This window comes from Epinephelus moara, chromosome 4 (genome assembly GCF_006386435.1).
Source record: "Epinephelus moara isolate mb chromosome 4, YSFRI_EMoa_1.0, whole genome shotgun sequence".
In the NCBI taxonomy this organism is placed as follows: Eukaryota; Metazoa; Chordata; class Actinopteri; order Perciformes; family Serranidae; genus Epinephelus; species Epinephelus moara.
In genome coordinates, this window is record NC_065509.1 from 24,226,873 (window position 1) to 24,244,245 (window position 17,373).

At 41.8% G+C, this 17,373-nt stretch overlaps 1 protein-coding gene across 2 annotated transcripts in view; it reads left to right on the forward strand.

Annotated features, from left to right (window-relative positions):
- LOC126389467 (neuronal acetylcholine receptor subunit alpha-7-like) overlaps positions 1-17,373 on the forward strand; it is a 65,243-nt gene that overhangs the window by 16,264 nt on the left and 31,606 nt on the right. For both annotated transcript variants that reach the window (XM_050043184.1, XM_050043183.1), the window contains exon 3: positions 7,335-7,474. In XM_050043184.1, coding sequence (XP_049899141.1) covers positions 7,335-7,474 — 140 coding nt within the window. The remainder of the gene's footprint in view (positions 1-7,334; positions 7,475-17,373) is intronic.

Here is a 17,373-nt window from a genome sequence, read left to right on the forward strand (position 1 = left end):
CCTTATTTTCAAGGTCTGGATGTGACCGAGGATGAGACACCTCCACCTGGAGTAACGTTAGTATCCAGCTGGGCTTTATCTAGAGCTGGTGAGATATATTTCGGCCGCGCTTTGGAAAGCAGAGCTAAATGGTAAACAAACATGGCAGCACACCGGTAAGGTAAGACAACATGTTTACATGTCGTTTCCTATATGTTCTCTGACATTTATCCTAACGACATGAGGCGGTCTTTGTGGAAAAAAAGCTTGTTTAGTGGACTAACTTTGCACTTGAAGTATGCCCGTTCACTTATGTTTTAACAGGTCTGACGCGACAATGTGCCCCGGCTGTATCTAGGCTAACGGCTAACATGCTAACTATTATTTTTATGTCACTAGTCACTTGAAACAAATTTAGGACGATAGGAGACAGGTTGAAATAAACCGAAATTTCCCTTTAAATATGACAAAACTTCACACAAATGTTTAAAAGAATAAAATGATGACATTTTATATCCCAAAGGTCAACTTCACTGTGACATCATGATATTCAGCAAAAACACTTTTATGACCATATTTCATGTCATGACTCAGGAACAGAAGTGAGACATTTGGTTGGATGCGGAGTTGGTGACACTGATCTTGGGTGCCCACACTGAAACTGATTGTTTAGATCTTCTCTGCTGCCAGGTTGAAGATGTGTGTGAAGCATCCATGTTTTAGAATTCATAGATTCTTTGCAGCAGCAGCCGTCCTTAAAGCATTGTTAACTTGACTGGTTTGCAGAGGCATACAATTCTAGTTATTTATTGTCGCTCGTTGTCTGAGTTTTGTCTCTTTTCTGGTTAATTCTAGTGAGGCTGTACTGATTGATAATCAGTTGCATGTACAGTAGCTACTTTTACTTGAGTACAATATTCTAGTACTCTCTGGAGTCAAAAACAAACGTTAACATTAGGGAATTGTGTCAAACATGTCTTGAGTTGGTAATGTCATGCAGCTTTGTGTTTTTTAGCCACAAGGTCTTTAATCTGGCATTTCACCAGACGTTTGGGAACAGTGACAAAGTAGCTCAGTCCATAGGGACTTGGGTTGGGAACCAGAGGGTCGCCTGCTCAAGTCCCCGTCCGGACCAAAATATGGAGCGTGGACTGGTAGCTGGAGAGGTCCCAGTTCACCTCCTGGGCACTGCCGAGGTGCCCCTAAGCAAGGCACCGAACCCCCCAACCGCTCGGAGCGACTGTCACGGGCAGCCCACTCTGATATCTCTCCACTTTGTGCATTTATAGGTCCAGTTTGTGCATGTGTGTGTTCGGACCTGTGTGTAATTGACAACAGAGTGAAAAATTGAATTTCCCCTCGGGGATTAATAAAGTATATAAAATTTAAAAAAAATAATTAAAAATACAAAATGGTAGCTAATATTAGCTAGCTAGGAGTTTGACGCCAGTGGTGCATCCATGTACATGTTGAAATATAAACAACAGTCTCGACGAAATATAAAAAAACCCAGTAATCCTCAGGTACACTTTCTCACCCAGCAGAAAACAAGAGGCTAATCCTTTAAAGCCCAGTTCAGACCAAAGATTCACGACGAGACGAATTGAAACAAGCAAATACCTGCAACGCTCCGTTCTGCAACCTGCCGGTTCACACCAATGCAACTAGATGAGACAGTGTGTCATCTCTATGCAACAACTCTCTGTACCTCCTGTTCTGATTTCCAACCTTTTAGGCTTATTTTGTGGCTGAATATAATTTGTAGCTTCTTAAAATATGAAGTAGGACAGTGATAGTGAGATACTGGCTACAGTTGTGTTTGTAGTGGTGATGAAATGGCAAAAAACATAAGCATCAGATGGGCTGTACTCATAATAAATATGCCACTATAATATAAGTAACCAGTGCCAATTAATCAGTTAATGAGAATGGGTGTGTGTGTGTGTGTGTGTGTGTGTGAGGGGGCATAAGCACATACAGCGAGCAGCAGCAGCGACCTACCGTCCAACACCGGCACACCGTGAGGACGGAAAGACTGCCGCAGCAAGCAAACACACCATCTGCTGTCATTTTGACTTGACCAGCGGACTTCACTACAAGCTGATTGGCTGTAGAAACAGGTGAAGTGATTTACGGTCTAAAACCAGCCGCCGGCGATTTGACTAACTGAGTTGCAGGTGACACCATCAGCCAGCTTGAGTCGAGGTCAGACCTACCAGCTCACACTGCTGCAACTCTTCTCGTCACAAATCATTGGTCTGAACTGAGCTTAACACTGCTTTGATACCAAGTCTTGGACCCGACCACACATAAAACAGTTGTAGTCCTTTATGCTCTTGTATGCTCTCATGTGGCTCATGGTGTAGTTGGAGGTCTGAAGGATGAGGTCATTTGTAATGATGAATGGGTCCACACCAGACAAAGCAGTCAAGTTAGGAAAAATTGCTTTACTTGGTTTTGCACTTTCCTCTATTTCCAATTGACACAGTATATTCATTTATAATTTCCTGCCCTCCACCTCAATCTTGCACGTCATAATAGTCAAGTAATTGCAAACTAGTTATTGGCTTAGATATATTTGAAACAAAGGTTATATTTGTTTAAAAATAAAGTCCTCTTGACAGTTCACCTCTCCACCATGCTCTTAAAATAACAGGTCAAGGCTGGTGAGCAGGAAGATAAAGGATGCTGAACAAACGACAAATCTTCCAGCTCCCCCTGCTCCCTCTACCCCCCACTCTCATTCCCTCCCTCTGCTGGAGTTTGTTTGATGAAGCCTCTCGCTGGGTTTGGGAAATTATATCTTCTTGCCAGCTTCTCATATCAGCTTCATTAGTGAGATGATGTAAAAAAAGAAAACCCAACAAACTAATGGATGTATCCCTTCATCCCCGGTGTATGCCGCACACGTTTGTTTGTGAATTAAAGTTGGCAGGGTTTTATTGTATTGATTATTTAATTCCTTCCAAACATGGTTTTATGAGACAAGCAGCAGCAGAGACTGAGCTTTCAATTCTTCTTCACTGACTTTATTAGTTTTGTTACGTTTGTTTGGACCTCAGTACACCATACCACAGTAATAAAGCACAGGAGGCGCACAGGGGGGAGGCTGGCAGGATAGCAGCTGTAGATGAGGCTGTAGTTAAATTTGAGTGCACGTGTGTATGGAGATTACATTGTGCATAGATGGACAGATTTATGACTTTGTGGTGACGCGTATTGATTTACTGAGATTGCGTTTTTGTCTTTGCAGAAGCCATCAGCCATTAGAGCACTTGCCTGGGTGTCCAAACAAACATGTTCACAGACAGAAAAACAATATGGTGTGAATGTGTGCAGGAACGCCATGTATCTGTCAATCCAGCTGCCACATAAGGCACTGGACGATGACTAGACGGATGCATGAAAAGAGAGGATACGGTCTGATGTATTAATCCGTCTGTGTGGCTCCACAGGAGCAGCGGAAGGGATTCTGCTGTGCAGAGCAGCTTCTCGTAGCTCCTCTGTCTCTGACCTCAGGCTCAGTCCTGCCATAACTCTCCTCATTACAGCCTTAATGGGCCAATCAACAGCGTGCCAGGCCAAAGGCACACTCCTCTCCTCTTCACGGCTTTACAGGGCTGCAGAGCTCTCTTTCCTCCTCCTCTCTAATCCTCTCTCCTTATTTCTCATCCACTCTACATGTCTGTCTCTGATATTCCTTTTTCTCTCTTTTTCTGTTTCACTTCCTTCCACCTTTTCCCAGTGTATCTGTATATGCAGGAGTCATTATACTGACAGTGCACAGGGGTGACCTCTTGAGCATATTTTGTATCAATGACAGGTTGTGCATGTACTGCGTGAGTGTGTTTGCTTGCTTATGTGTCTCTACTCCCATGCCTCTGACACATGTACGTGCTTCTTTTCAAATTTCAGTTCTGTCATTTAAGAAAATAATCCATCTTGTTGGCACTACAAAGCCCTTTCAAACCTTGGATGGTGTAGCAAAATGCATGGTCATTAAGCTCAAAAGATGGATGTTAATCTCAATTGATGAAGGGAGCTAGTGCATATCTATACCATAAAACAGACTATATTTTTACTGCAGGCCTTAATGATCAGTTATATTCTTGAATAAATGGGAGTATGCAGACACATCAAACCAAACCGAGGGCAGGTGCTGAGCCAAAAGTGTGCAGATATTAAAATGAATAAATAGCTCACACACTGCAGGGCTCCATTGTTCGCTTATTTATCACACCAAGGTGGTGACGTTTCAAACACAGCTGCCCTTAATCAGACTAAAATGTAGACTACTTTAGACTATGGTCCCGACTACTTTAGTCTGATGAAGAGTGGTTGCGCTCAAACGTCGCCCACCTTGGTGTAATAAATAAGTGGTCATTGGAGCCCTGCAGTTTGTGAGCTATTTATTTTGATGTTTGACGTGTCGACCAATATCCAATACCAGTCTGAAAAATATTGTTTCTGGATTGATTACACGTGCAATTCTTGAGATATAACCATAGACTGTATAAAAGAAGTGGACGCAGCCACCGTGACACCACCTATTTGTTTATGGACTACAGTTTTGAAGGCTTGAGTTTGGTATTTTGGCTGTAGCCATCTTGTTTGTTTTTTTTTAGCTAAAAGTGACCATATGTAGATGAAAGGATGGAGCTGTGGAGGAGCAAGGGGTGGATCTTACTGAGAACCCGAGTACACCGCCATGGTAGCGTCCCATCAATCACAAAGTAGCCACGCCCCAAAGCACATCCTGCTTTATCATCTGTTTTACTCTAAATTGGACCAGAATTCACAAAACAAACATAATTTTGTATTGAAGGTCGAGGATTGCCCCCTAATAGTCAACCAAACATTTGTCAACCAGAAAGGCAAGATTTCATTGGTTGCTTAGTCGCAGAAAATTAAAAAAAAAACAAAACAAAACAAAACGTGAAACTCTGTTAGGAGCTGCGCTGGGAAATTCATTTGAAAGGACAGACACAGGAAGTGGCCACACTCAGCAGTCAGACAGGAGTCACGTTACAAACCAATCACAGCCGACAGATATCTTTCCCTTCTTCTGTAAATATTCAGTCTGATAAATATGGAAAAGATCATGTTAGTGCAGGGCTACCCAGAGCTTTACATCTGTCCCACAGACGATAGGCCTACACACTTATGAACAGTGTCTGGAAGATCAGCTCTGCACTCAGGCTATACAATACTTGTTAAGTTTGCTTAGCAACCTCAGACACAACCTGCCGCCGCACTCTTGAAAGCTGGGACAAAAAAGGCACAAGAGTAGCGCCCAGTGTCCAACCTCGTGTTTTCCGAACCCTGATTTCCAGGGCTGGTACCTGCAGTTATTCCACAGGCTAGTTAATAACATGTCGGGCAGGAAATCCAAAGTGTGGGATCATTTTGAGAAGGTGAGGGACGAACCCAAGGTGATATGTAAACTCATCTTCATTGGTCGACTACAAACACAACGTATCATCTGAAACATGGAAGTAGCTACATGCCCATTAGCCAGTTAGCACAATCATTACTGCTTTGCCGACAGCTTCATTAACAGGCGGCTCGCTCAGTGTGTGACGTGCACTTGTAGATAAAATATAGGCCTATATTAATGAAGGTTCATTAGTGCGGTTTTGTATTTCTCTGTAATGTAGCACAGTGTTAACAATGTTACTGATACTATTCTTTCTCACACCTTCAACTCAAACCATTGTGTTGCCCCGCGCAAAATATATCATTTGATTATTGAATTAATATGGTAAACATAGGGACGACAAGTTGATGAATGGCCCTAAATGATGACTATTGATCGACTAGGAAAATTCTTAGTTGTGGAGAGCCCTTAAACTAGTGATTGAGACATTGAGCTCATTAGGGAAATGTTCAGTGAGAAGCAGACTTCTGTATAATCAGACTTCTTTTTGCAACGAGTGGAGAAACCCACTGCTGGCCATTAGAAAGAATGCAGGCACCTCCTCATTGGCTTCACTTTACATACTTGGAGGCAACGTCCACTTCTATCAGAGAATCTATGGATAGGACACCTCTTCACAGAGAGATGTCTGTGGTCTATGGTGTCATTTTACAGATCCACTCACTAATGGTTGGACATTTTTAATGCTCTTTGCTTTGACATTGAAGCCCCCAGTCAATAAAACGAGATCTGTGTCGCATACGAAGGACAGAAAACAGATTTTAACTGCCGTGTGAAAACATTACCAGGAGCACAAACCACTCAACTAATGATCATGAGAGGGCTGAATATGAGACTACTGCAAATGACCTGTTAACAGGAATGATTTTTGCATAAGTTTCAGCCCTACTACACAGCTGTCTTTTGTTTGGAAAATGCATTAAAGTGAGATCACTGACTCCAAGGTCATTAACAGTGTGGTCTGAGCTTGTTTGCATGTGCACGTTTGTGCGTCCCTGTCTGCCTTTATTTTGGGACAAATGGTCAGTGTGAAGTATGTGTGGACGGTGAGGTAGAGAGGATCAATAATGGTGATGAGAGTCGGGCCAACAAACGCATCATTTTAATCACCCTGAACCTTTAGACTACACCAACACACAGTCCTGCCACTCTGTGTGTGTGTGTGTGTTACAGTCTGCCGATGTGTATGCCGATGTCAGCACATGTATATATACAGTATTCATTATTCATCAACACTTTCAGTTCAACAACAGACCTTCATTTTATACATTGTTCATACCAAAGGCAAGTTTACAGGAAGCACTGTAGGAATCGGGGACATCTTGGCGCAATCTGAATAGGCACAGTATATGGCATCGTGTTTGAAACTCCATCAGGTAAATTATAATCTGGCTGCAGGCTGGTGCCAGCAAAGGAAGGGTAAAAGGTTAGGAAGGCCATTAAAGCTACTTTCTGGATTAGAGATCAGCCTCTGTACCCAAGGAAATGTTCCAAAGTACAATTTGCAGTAAAGAGACGACCCAAGCCAAAACACTGGATGCATTTTTTAAAAACCCTGTCCTGGACTATCATTAATCCAACACAAGATTTACGTTTTAAAATGCAAAGCAAATGACATCACGCACTGCGCCTGTAAATCAAGGAGTGACCTACAGGAACTGTCGTGACTGGAGGGGTTTACCTTCAACTCTGAAATATGAAGTAACTGCTCTGCTGGCGGTTACGTGTGACAGGATAATGTCAAAGATCCACTTATGCTTTATTAGAGTAACGACCTTTGAGTTGAGATTATTTTGCACACAAATCACCCAGGTCAAGAATCAACTTCCCTGCTCAGATATTGGTGTTTAGTTTTGAACATTCAGCACACATGAAGATTTGTATCCAAAATAATCATCCACCAAATCATCTCTTCCAGGATCCCTGCAGGGAGAACACCAGAGGAGGCTGTACAAGGAGCTGCTCGCTAACTACAACCGGCTGGAGAGACCTGTGGTCAATGACTCAGCAGCCATCTTGGTGGAGCTTGGCCTCACACTGCTGCAGATCATAGACGTGGTGAGGAAGGCAGCATTAGCTTATTGTTATTTATGTTTGTTGCATGGTGTTTAGTGTGGGCAGTGTTGAATGTAGGAAGGAGGGATGCATAGATATGGATATTTTCAACCGATACTGTTAACTGATATTTACCTGCTTCTCATGGCTGATAACTGATGCAATAACTGATAAGTATATAACCCGCAGTTTATGTACACCCGAGGGTAAGAAAGGCAAACATGTAGTGAAAATATGGTTATTAATACGTTTAACAACAGAGTCGAGCCTATTAAAAGCTCGGTGTTGGATGTTAGCCGCTGCTGCTAAGTAGCTCATGTTAACACTCTGGAGATGGTTCTTCAGCGCTGTGTCTAACCTGTGTCGGCCGGTTGGAAATCAGACCCTTAGCGCAATCCTGTTGTCTTCCTCTGGAACTGTAAAAGACGTTCACACCGTGACATGTTTTGCCTTCCTGACAGCTGCAGTTGTTGTTGTTCTTCTTCTCTGTGTTTATTGGCGGCTCACAAACTAAGTTTAAAGGTACATGTACCACCATTCACTGTGTCGGTGTGTAGATGCTGCCCTTGTTAAGTCAATGAAAACTAGTCTCTATATACAGACTCTACATTCAGTGAATGTAGAGTCTGTAGGCAAACCCCGGAGACCTTGCCTCCGGAAGAAAAGCGGAAGAGCCCTGGTTTCCGGTTGTAAACTGTTTGTAGTCTGTGTGATATTGACCAATCACGTTTGAGCCGGCTGCAGTTGTTGCCAGGTTAAGCGGTCCGTGCGGTGAACTAACAAGGCGGAACATAATTGGCGTCACTGCAAACTCTGAATCCATTGCAATGGTTCAGCATATTTACTTATGTATAAACGGAAGTTGGAAACGCAAATTCACCTCCTCCGCCCAAATCAAACCGGAATGCCAAAAAATCGGGGGTCTGCCTCCAGAGGCTGTATCACCGTCTGCCGGAAGTCAGACGCCGAATACAGCCGATGGGTTCCGAGAATGATGAAAACAGTCTGGCTTTGTATTATCAGCACTAGTTATCGACTATAATTTTAATTATCGGAATATTGCACAATTATGAAAATGTCCCATTATTGGCCGATCATTTTTCAGCCCGATTATTGTGCATCTTGAGTAGGAAGTGTGACAAGATTTAAAGTTTGTGTTTTATTGGGCATTAGAGGCATAAAAAATAATTCGATACACTTGAGAATCGTGATATTATGTTTTGTGATACTGTATCGATTCTCAAAAACACTATTGAGTTAATTAATTGTTCACATGCAAAGATTTGTAACAGTGGTTCAATTTTGTGTTGACCACTAGATCCTTCAGTGTTGCAATCTTTCTGAAGCCATTTGACTTTTCCACTGCAACATAACAACGTATCACTAGTGTGAAAACAGCGAACACAGGCACTACTAGCATTGACCATTTTTGCATTATATTTAATCGTAACACCTGTATTGTGATACGTATCATATCTTGCCGATATACAGCTTTATTGTGCATACAGTCAGTACGTTTACATGCACGCAGTAGTCGAGCTAAGCTCATAGCTCTGCTAATCAGTCAAATCAGACTTCTTGTCTTGTCTGAGTATACATGCAGAAGAGAAAATCAAATTTCTGACCAACCTTTTAACAAAGTGTGTATTGAACTAGTTCCGGTTGACCCGAAGAGGAAGCTAACGACGAATGAAGATGGCGGAGATAAATGTAGTTTCCTCCTCCGTCCAGAAGTGCTGCTGCCACGTCATCTCCTTCTTCCCCGCAAAAGAAAAAGTGGTGGATGCGCAGAACACAGTCCAACTCCAGTCAGACTAAGTGGATACATGCAGCAACAGTTCAATTCTAAATTGAATTATCTAGTTGTGTTAGTCGAGCTACTGATAGTCCAATTTCAGTCGGACTAAGCTGTTAACATGCATTTAAAAGTCCGGTTTCAGTCAGGCTAAGCCAATAACTCGATTTTTCTCAAGCTGCATGTGAACGTATTGAGTGAGAAAAGCTGAAGTGAATTGTATCACTTTGCTGATGACTTGCATCCTTTACATGTCAGCTATTTAGCTAAGTATTACATGTAGGGGGACTTTCCATGATGGTAGCTTAAAGTCCCACAGCACAGTCCTTGCAGTGTCAGGATCAGAACCACAGTGGTTCACTGGCTGGATGCAAAAAAAAATATCCGAATGATGAGCTATGATGGAGAAATACAGAGTGAAGGCTCTGAGGAAAAGTGAGAGAAAATGTGTGAAAAGGAAAAACAACACTGCAAACAGAGAAGTAATATGTGCAAAGAGAAATATAACAGTGTGTTTTCTGTGCGTGTGTTTGGTCTGGTGTGTGTATGTTTGAAGCTGTGGGCATCTGTGGAAGAGGTGACACAGCCAGCTGCAGGGTTGTGCTTATGGAACAGTGTTAAATGTTGGCGGAAGTAATGCACTTCTGCTGTTTGACTTCTGTTACATAAAGACCCTCTGGACTGGGATAATAAGAATTTGGGTCACACACACACACTGAACACTTTCATACATTGTTCTTTAGTGTTTGACTTTCTACCTGAAAGTCTACTGGCTGCAACTTTACCCTAACTGACATGTAGTATGTCTTAATTTCGTTACAATAACACTAAAGTTGCACTAAAGTTTTTAATCTTTACTCCTCAGGGAAAGCTGGCTGAGCATAGTTGTTCTTTTGCTGCTCCACTGAGTCGGGTTAGGGCTGCGCTCAGACCTGCAGTAGACCTGCCTGAAATAATACATGGCTAACGTTAGCACCCATGGATGTGATGGGAGTGCCAACACATGGGGCTAGAAGTGGTTGATATGTTACACAAACAGGACTCCCTGGATGTCTCGCTAGTACCCTCAGCAACACTCCCCGACTAACGCAGCTCCTTGCCTTGTTTTAATTCAGTGCCTTTTTCTGTCTAAAGTGTTTTGCTCCCTAAGATTAGTTGCTTATTTATCCCCCCCCCCCCCCCCCCCCCCCCATACACACACACACACACACACACACACACACTTGCTCATGTTGTCTAGACTGCAGATAAGAGGTGTCAAGCCCTCCCCAAAGGCCACCGTCCTGACAGTGTTTTGTGTCTACCGGAGTTTGACACGCCTGACACATTCCCAATTTATGAAGATTACCATTCCTTCCTCCCTCCAGCCCGTGACCCAGAAATCAATCCAGGTCTACTATCTTTAATGACTTTTCAAATTGTTAAAATTCTGCGCAGAGTAGCAGGAGGCCTCAAATGACTCTCCGACTCATTAACCACCAGGAAGGACCAAAAACCTGTGAGACACTTTGCAGGCTGCACATTTGTCAGTCAGCCCGTCCACAGAGAAGTGAAGACACTTTAGGGAAGTGTTAGCATGTTAAATTTTCTGTGTTTCATGCAGCCAGATGTCTGCTCTGATTTGTCAGAAGAGACTGATACGCAGTACTTTGTGAGCGTTCTCATCCCACAGGGCCTTGTACTTTTCACAGAGGGGCAATTTTAGGGTTGTTTGTCCTTGTTCTGGTAGTTGTTGTTGTCTCGTCTGCTTCAGAGGAGGAGAATGGAAGAATGATGTATGTTTTAATCACATTCTCTTGAGCGTCTAACTGAGACAAGTCAAGTGGACAAGTAACCTAATTTAAAGACTGTGCTTGTGCGGCCATTATACTGAAAGAAGAGGATTGGGTGGGAGCCATCTGCATATTTCCTGAGTGGTTGAGAGGATGTGGTGGGGAGTACAATAACAGAATTTTAATGTTGTCATTAACGTTTTGAGCAAGACACTAAACCAGTGATGCTCAACTTACAGCCCATGGGCCAGATCTGTCCTGTTATAGGGTGCAGGGTGGCCCGCTGATCATTTTCTGATTCACAATGATAGTAAAGTAATTCACCCTGGGAACTTTTTATGTACTTTAAATGTAAATAAAGTGCCAGAGTGCACAAAAAAACATGAAAATAGAGCTTGGTTATGGAAAAAAAGTGGCAGGGGAGTATCCCCTGGACCCCCCAACAGAGGTCCGGGCAAATTCTACACATGCCCCTGTGCACCTGACCTGTGTGGGGCTGCTGCCACTGGATTTGCCTCTAGGCAAAGATGAGACAACACCAAATGTTGACAGGCAATAAATTTGTTACATATAATGGTAAATATTATCAGTGTTTTTTAACTGGCCCCTGACTACCTGTCATTTTACAAAGGTGGCCCCTGCGCAGTGCAAGTGGAGTGTCTCTGCTCTAAACATTAGGTGGGATTCAGACCAGCCAGGAGCTTGATGCTCATTCAGTGTTGCTGAAGGGACTAATTTTCAGTTAACCCTTTGAAACCAGGAGGGACATCACTTTTCTTGTGCTGGTTTCAAACGCCTTTCGCAAGTATTTAAACCTTTGAACCCCAAGCTAATTGGTGCAATTTCTTTCAAAAACATGGGGAAAAAAGTGATGGGCAACTTGGAAAGAAACGTTCCACAAAGAAAAAAGCTAGAGAAAACTATATTTAGAATTATCATTATTATATGTTTAAAATGATTTTTACACAATGATGATTTTAGGATCCTTTTCCAGGTCATTTTGTTTGTTTATTCTTAACTTTCTTTTCCTTTTTTTCCTTTTTTTTTTTACTAATTATCTTGTTTTTGATTTTCTCTTTTCTTACTAATTTCTTGCTAATTTTTTGGGTCATTTCCCCTTTCGACGCTCATTGCCTTTTTCCCATGTTTTTGAAAGAAACTAAGCCAATTTGCCCAGATTTCAAAGGGTTAAAAAAAAGTCCCTTTTGAATCCATTTAACATCTTTGTGTCTTCTCTGAGTGAATAGCTTGTGTTTTCCCTTTAGCCTGCAGACAAGCTGCTAACTTGCTGCTCATAATTAAGATGTGATGATTTTTTGAAACATCAAAATTAGAAATCAAAACTGTATTTTTTTTATTCAAACACTGCCTTGTGTCAGTATGTGGGATTGATTTAATATGTATCATTAATGTATGTGCTGTGACCCAGAGGTGTGCTGGTGTGCTATAACTTTACGATTCAGTTGTCATGGAAACACCAATGTTCATTCAACTCATTTATTCATCAGCTTTAGAGTAAACAGTGTTGACTGACCAGTGCTCATATAATTCTAGGTCAGCTTCTAGGTGTTTCTAGGTCGCTTGTCCACACAGGGACTCACAGAAACACAAACTCAGGATAAAAGAAACACGCAGAGAAACAGATTCATGTTGAAACAAAAGATGAAAGTCAAGAAAGAGGTGTTTGCAGGTCATTGATTAGAATGAGCAGACGATACAGAGCAGCTAATGCTGGGCATGCAGTATACTTACAGAGAATCAAGCTTTTGGGCCTGGTTCCTCCGTCCCGTCTTGTGAGATTTGCCTGTGACGTGAGCTAGCCTGTATTATATATGTTAGTGTTTTTTTGTGCAATGTATACAATCTGATATCCTGTTGTGAGGGGGGAACCCTGAGATCAACTGAGGATCGCTGGTGGTCTCAGAGGTCAGAATTTACTCACCTACAGCTGACATTGTAACTGTGTAGTCCATGTTCATGCCGTCTCCATGACTTTACCAATATTTTAATTTTTTTCTGTAAAAAGTTGAACAAAAACTAACGGCTAGATCCTCCTGCTCATCACAGCCATGTTTGCCTACTCTAAAGCTCTGGTTCCCAACAGGTTCAGCCACGGGGTCCAGAATTCTCCTTAGTCATTGGGTCAAGGTCCACAGAGTGTAATATACTCAGTGTCTGACTTGCGTTTGGCCATGTCATCGAGCAAGTTTGTTGTCTCTGTCAAGTAGCTGTCCGTTAGTCACTTGCTCTACAGCAGGAAACTGCACTTCAAACGTGCCAAAAATTCACTGTACTTCAAAATAAAGTGTGTATTTTTATACAAACTTGACACGTTCACGAGTGACTTGCGGTCCATTCAGAATGGACCAGCAACCCACTTTTGGACTGCGACCCACCAGTTGGGAACCACTGCTCTGAAGTCCAGTTTGACTGCAAGATATTTGTTAGATTTCCAGTTTTGAGAGTCAGAATGCAGGTTGTGCGTCAGTGGAATCTGTTACTGGTTTGGGCCAAAATTCTTGCTCTCCACACACTACAGGAAGAAAACTGTTAAACCTATCATTGCATGTCATTATGTGTGGAGTCTCACACATTTCATCTGAAAAATCTCTTTGTGGAGGTCAGCCATAAGAAAGTTAGTCTGCATATTACTAGGAGGAGACACAAATGGATTGTCATTTTGTCAGCCTAATCACACACAGGAGCAAAGCATGGTTTGCTGTATGTGCTAGGACTTTATATCTAAACTATGACCAGGATGCACATATTACTTTCCCTGACTGTGTTGAAATCTGATGTTCTCACATTGTGAGAGTGCTGAACAAAAGCATTAAAGCGTGAGTTTCAAAGGTGAAACATTAGACTAATGTAGGCTGAGGCGGCTGTTCTGCAGGTGCGCTGAACTGATAGTAACTAGGTAGTAGTTAGTATCAGTTATTTGTAGGTAAGATGTGCTGAGTGTGAGTGTTTATAGGAGTGAAAAACATCAATAGACAAGAAAAGCATGAACCACAAGGATGGATTTAACAAAGTTGAACACTTAAAAAAGAGAAAAGGGGAAGACAAACTGACAATTATTTTTATACAGGTAGATTAAGAAAAGTGAAATCTGTGTCAGAGTTTTTATTGATATGTATTTTCTGTAATATATGTTGTATATTGTACGCTCAATATCCACATAATGCTCCAGGCATCCTGCTGCTCTGACCTTGAATAGAAGAGAGAAGTTAATATTTTTAGGTTATAAATTTTATACGACCCACAATTCTATTTTCATCATATCAACACACACACACACACACACACACACACACACACATACACACATTCAAACACACACACATACACACATGCACACACACACACACACATGCACACACAGCTGGGGGATTCAAATCTCTGAAGAGACACATTTCCGATTATTACTTTCAGCTGTGACTCTTGCTCGATCATCTGGGTCATCTGCTTTCAGAAAAGACATTATAGAAGCGTTTGCCATATGTTCCCGCATTTTCAACTGCGAGCTCAGGAAAAGCACAGAAAACAGATATACAGATAAATGGGTAAACAGATGCAGCGTGCTGAAAGAGGGAAAGATCTCAGATCCCTTTCAGCCTTCCTCTCCGCTCTACCAAAGAATCAGCGCAGGCACTTCTGTCCTGACTTTTCCACTCTGCACTCGGAGCAGAAATTCTGACGCTTGCAGAAATGCTAATTTCACCTCGCAGCTAGAATAATTTCGCAAATGCTATATTTTCACTTTGAAAACCTCTCTGAAGTTCATTATTTGGTGAAGTCATAGGTTTCAGTCTGCATGGTTTCTGAACAGTTTTACAGGAATGCCCTGGACAAACCAATCAGCAGCATTTAGAACATAAAACACATAACACACATAAAATCCCATAAATAAAACTGAATTTAAATAAAAAATAGTTGCTTTTACATTCTGTAGTATGTCCTGACAGAAGTACACGAGGCAGATAATCTGTCAAAAAAGTGCTCCCAATGGCATTTGCAGGAGTCGTGAAAGCTGACTGCACCTGTCAATCATGTCAGTCTTTGTGGACTGTGGTCAAACTGTCAAACTAGGCAGCGCTGATCAAATATGAATCATGATTCTGTTACTGCATCCCCTGTGTCTCACATCAGAAGTTTTCAGAGGCAAAGTTTGCTCTGGCCGGCGGGCGATGCTCTGTTTCAGCTTGACTGTTTCCAACATGGCAACCAGGTCACACACTATCTCATTTTACAGTTACAACAGTACACTAAAATATGTTTCTGAAAACATTTGAGGTGAGAAATAAGCAATGTTCACCAGGATCTTGATTCATTCAGTTTTGATCAGCGCTGCCTTGTTTGAGAGTTTGACCACAGTTCAGCGATCAATGGCATGATTGACAGCTACTCTCTCTGAAAGCTGTGGTGCAGAAGTCTAGTGTTCTTTCAGACCTCTTGAATTACAACATGCTAAAAGTTTATTGCGGGATTTCTGCCCAAAGGTGCCAAAATTACACTGCCTACCGCGGCTTTAAAGGATAGTTTGGATTGTTGAAGTTGGGTTGTATGGGCTACTTATCCATTGACAGTGTATTACCTACAGTAGATGTCAGTCAGCACCTACCAGTTTGAAGAAGCAGACTGGAATCCGATACAGAAGCTAAGAAATGTACTGCTGTGGAGGGGTCAGCAACATAACATATTTTAGCCTCCTAAAAAAATCAGTTTAAGTGTACACTATATTGAGAGTATTTTCATCACTTTAACTGGGACGCTGTTAACGGCTTCTGTTCCCCATCTATGCTTTCATCAAAGCCACCAGACTCCACTGACAGATCCTGTAATTTTAGCTCGCTGAACACAGGATCCGCTGCTCGATAGCTGCTTCGATCAGGTAGTTAGTTTGTGTTATTTTGTGACTTTGGTGAATCCGGATGAACTCTTTTAAAGGCCAAAGTCACACATACAAACAAACTAACTGACTGAGGCAACGGTAGACCAGTAGCTCCTGTGTTGAGTAATGTTAAATCACTGTTTTTCTCAACGGAGCCTGGCTTACAAGAAAGCGATGTAATGGCTTCTTTTTCCAGTCAGAAATCACTGTATGACAGAAAGGTGGAGCAGTGACAATACTCTAAATATTGTGTACTTTTAAATGGATATTGATTTTTCTTTTTAGGTGGGACTTTTTTTTGGTGGCTAAAGTATGTTTTGTTGCTGACTCCTCTGCAGCAGTACACTGCTTAGCTTCCATGTCGGACTTCAGCCTGCTTCTCCAAACTGGGGGTGTCCTGACTATCATTTACTCTATGTAATATATACGAGGGGTGACTAAAAAGTTTTGAGCCCCAAGAAAACAAGATAAGATACTGATTTTCCAGTGCTTTTATATTTCAACATAATCCCCCTCAAGAGCAACACACTCACTTCAACTTCTCTACGACGTCCATGACGTCATTGTCGTTGGCAAAATGTCTCCCTGAGCTCATATTCATCACTCTCCCTGCCATGCTTGAATTCTTGTACCTACCGTTTGACTGTGGCATTGTCATGTTAAGTACTGAGCATATGTGGGTGGATTTCAGATGGTGACACAATCACTGACCACTATTCAAGAATCTGCAAAAATAAAACTAAAAGAGTTCAAAACACGAACATGGTTAATGAAAAAAAGGAAAAGTGGTATATTCTATATTATTTGGCTTGCCTAGCTCCCCATTTTCTGGGTTAGGCTGGACAACTTTTCAGTCACCCCTCATACTGTATAAGTACTGTATAATGTATCAGTACCTCATACAACCCCACTTCAAAAAACCTGAACTGTCTCTTTCAGCTCAACCTTTGTGATCATCTGTGTTATTACAATCGTGCTACATAACCAGATAGCATTCACCACACTGATAGAGCATGTTTAAGTGTTGGTATGCACATTAATTAAATAAACCAACAGATACATATGAATCAACAAATCTGCTCATTGTGCATCAGTGAGTCAAGAAGAGAAACTCAGCATTCATTATGTGATGCTATTTTGTCTGTTGATATGATTGAATTTGTCTCCTTGTTTTTTTACCTGACATTTTACAGTCCAGTGCCGTTGTTTGAATCCACCAGGACCAACATATTTTAGTTGTTTTAAAAGGGTTGTGTAATTTGTAAGATGGCTCCACTGTGAAACCATTCAACAGAACTACACTTGGTTACATAAAAGCAGCTTTTACACAGTTTTACAAAGCCTCGTTTGTTCTTCTTTGGATATGCAAAGCATCCGCACTGACTTACTGATGACAAAGCCCTTTTCCACTATATTAAATATGGATTGGCCTGCTTGTCTTCTC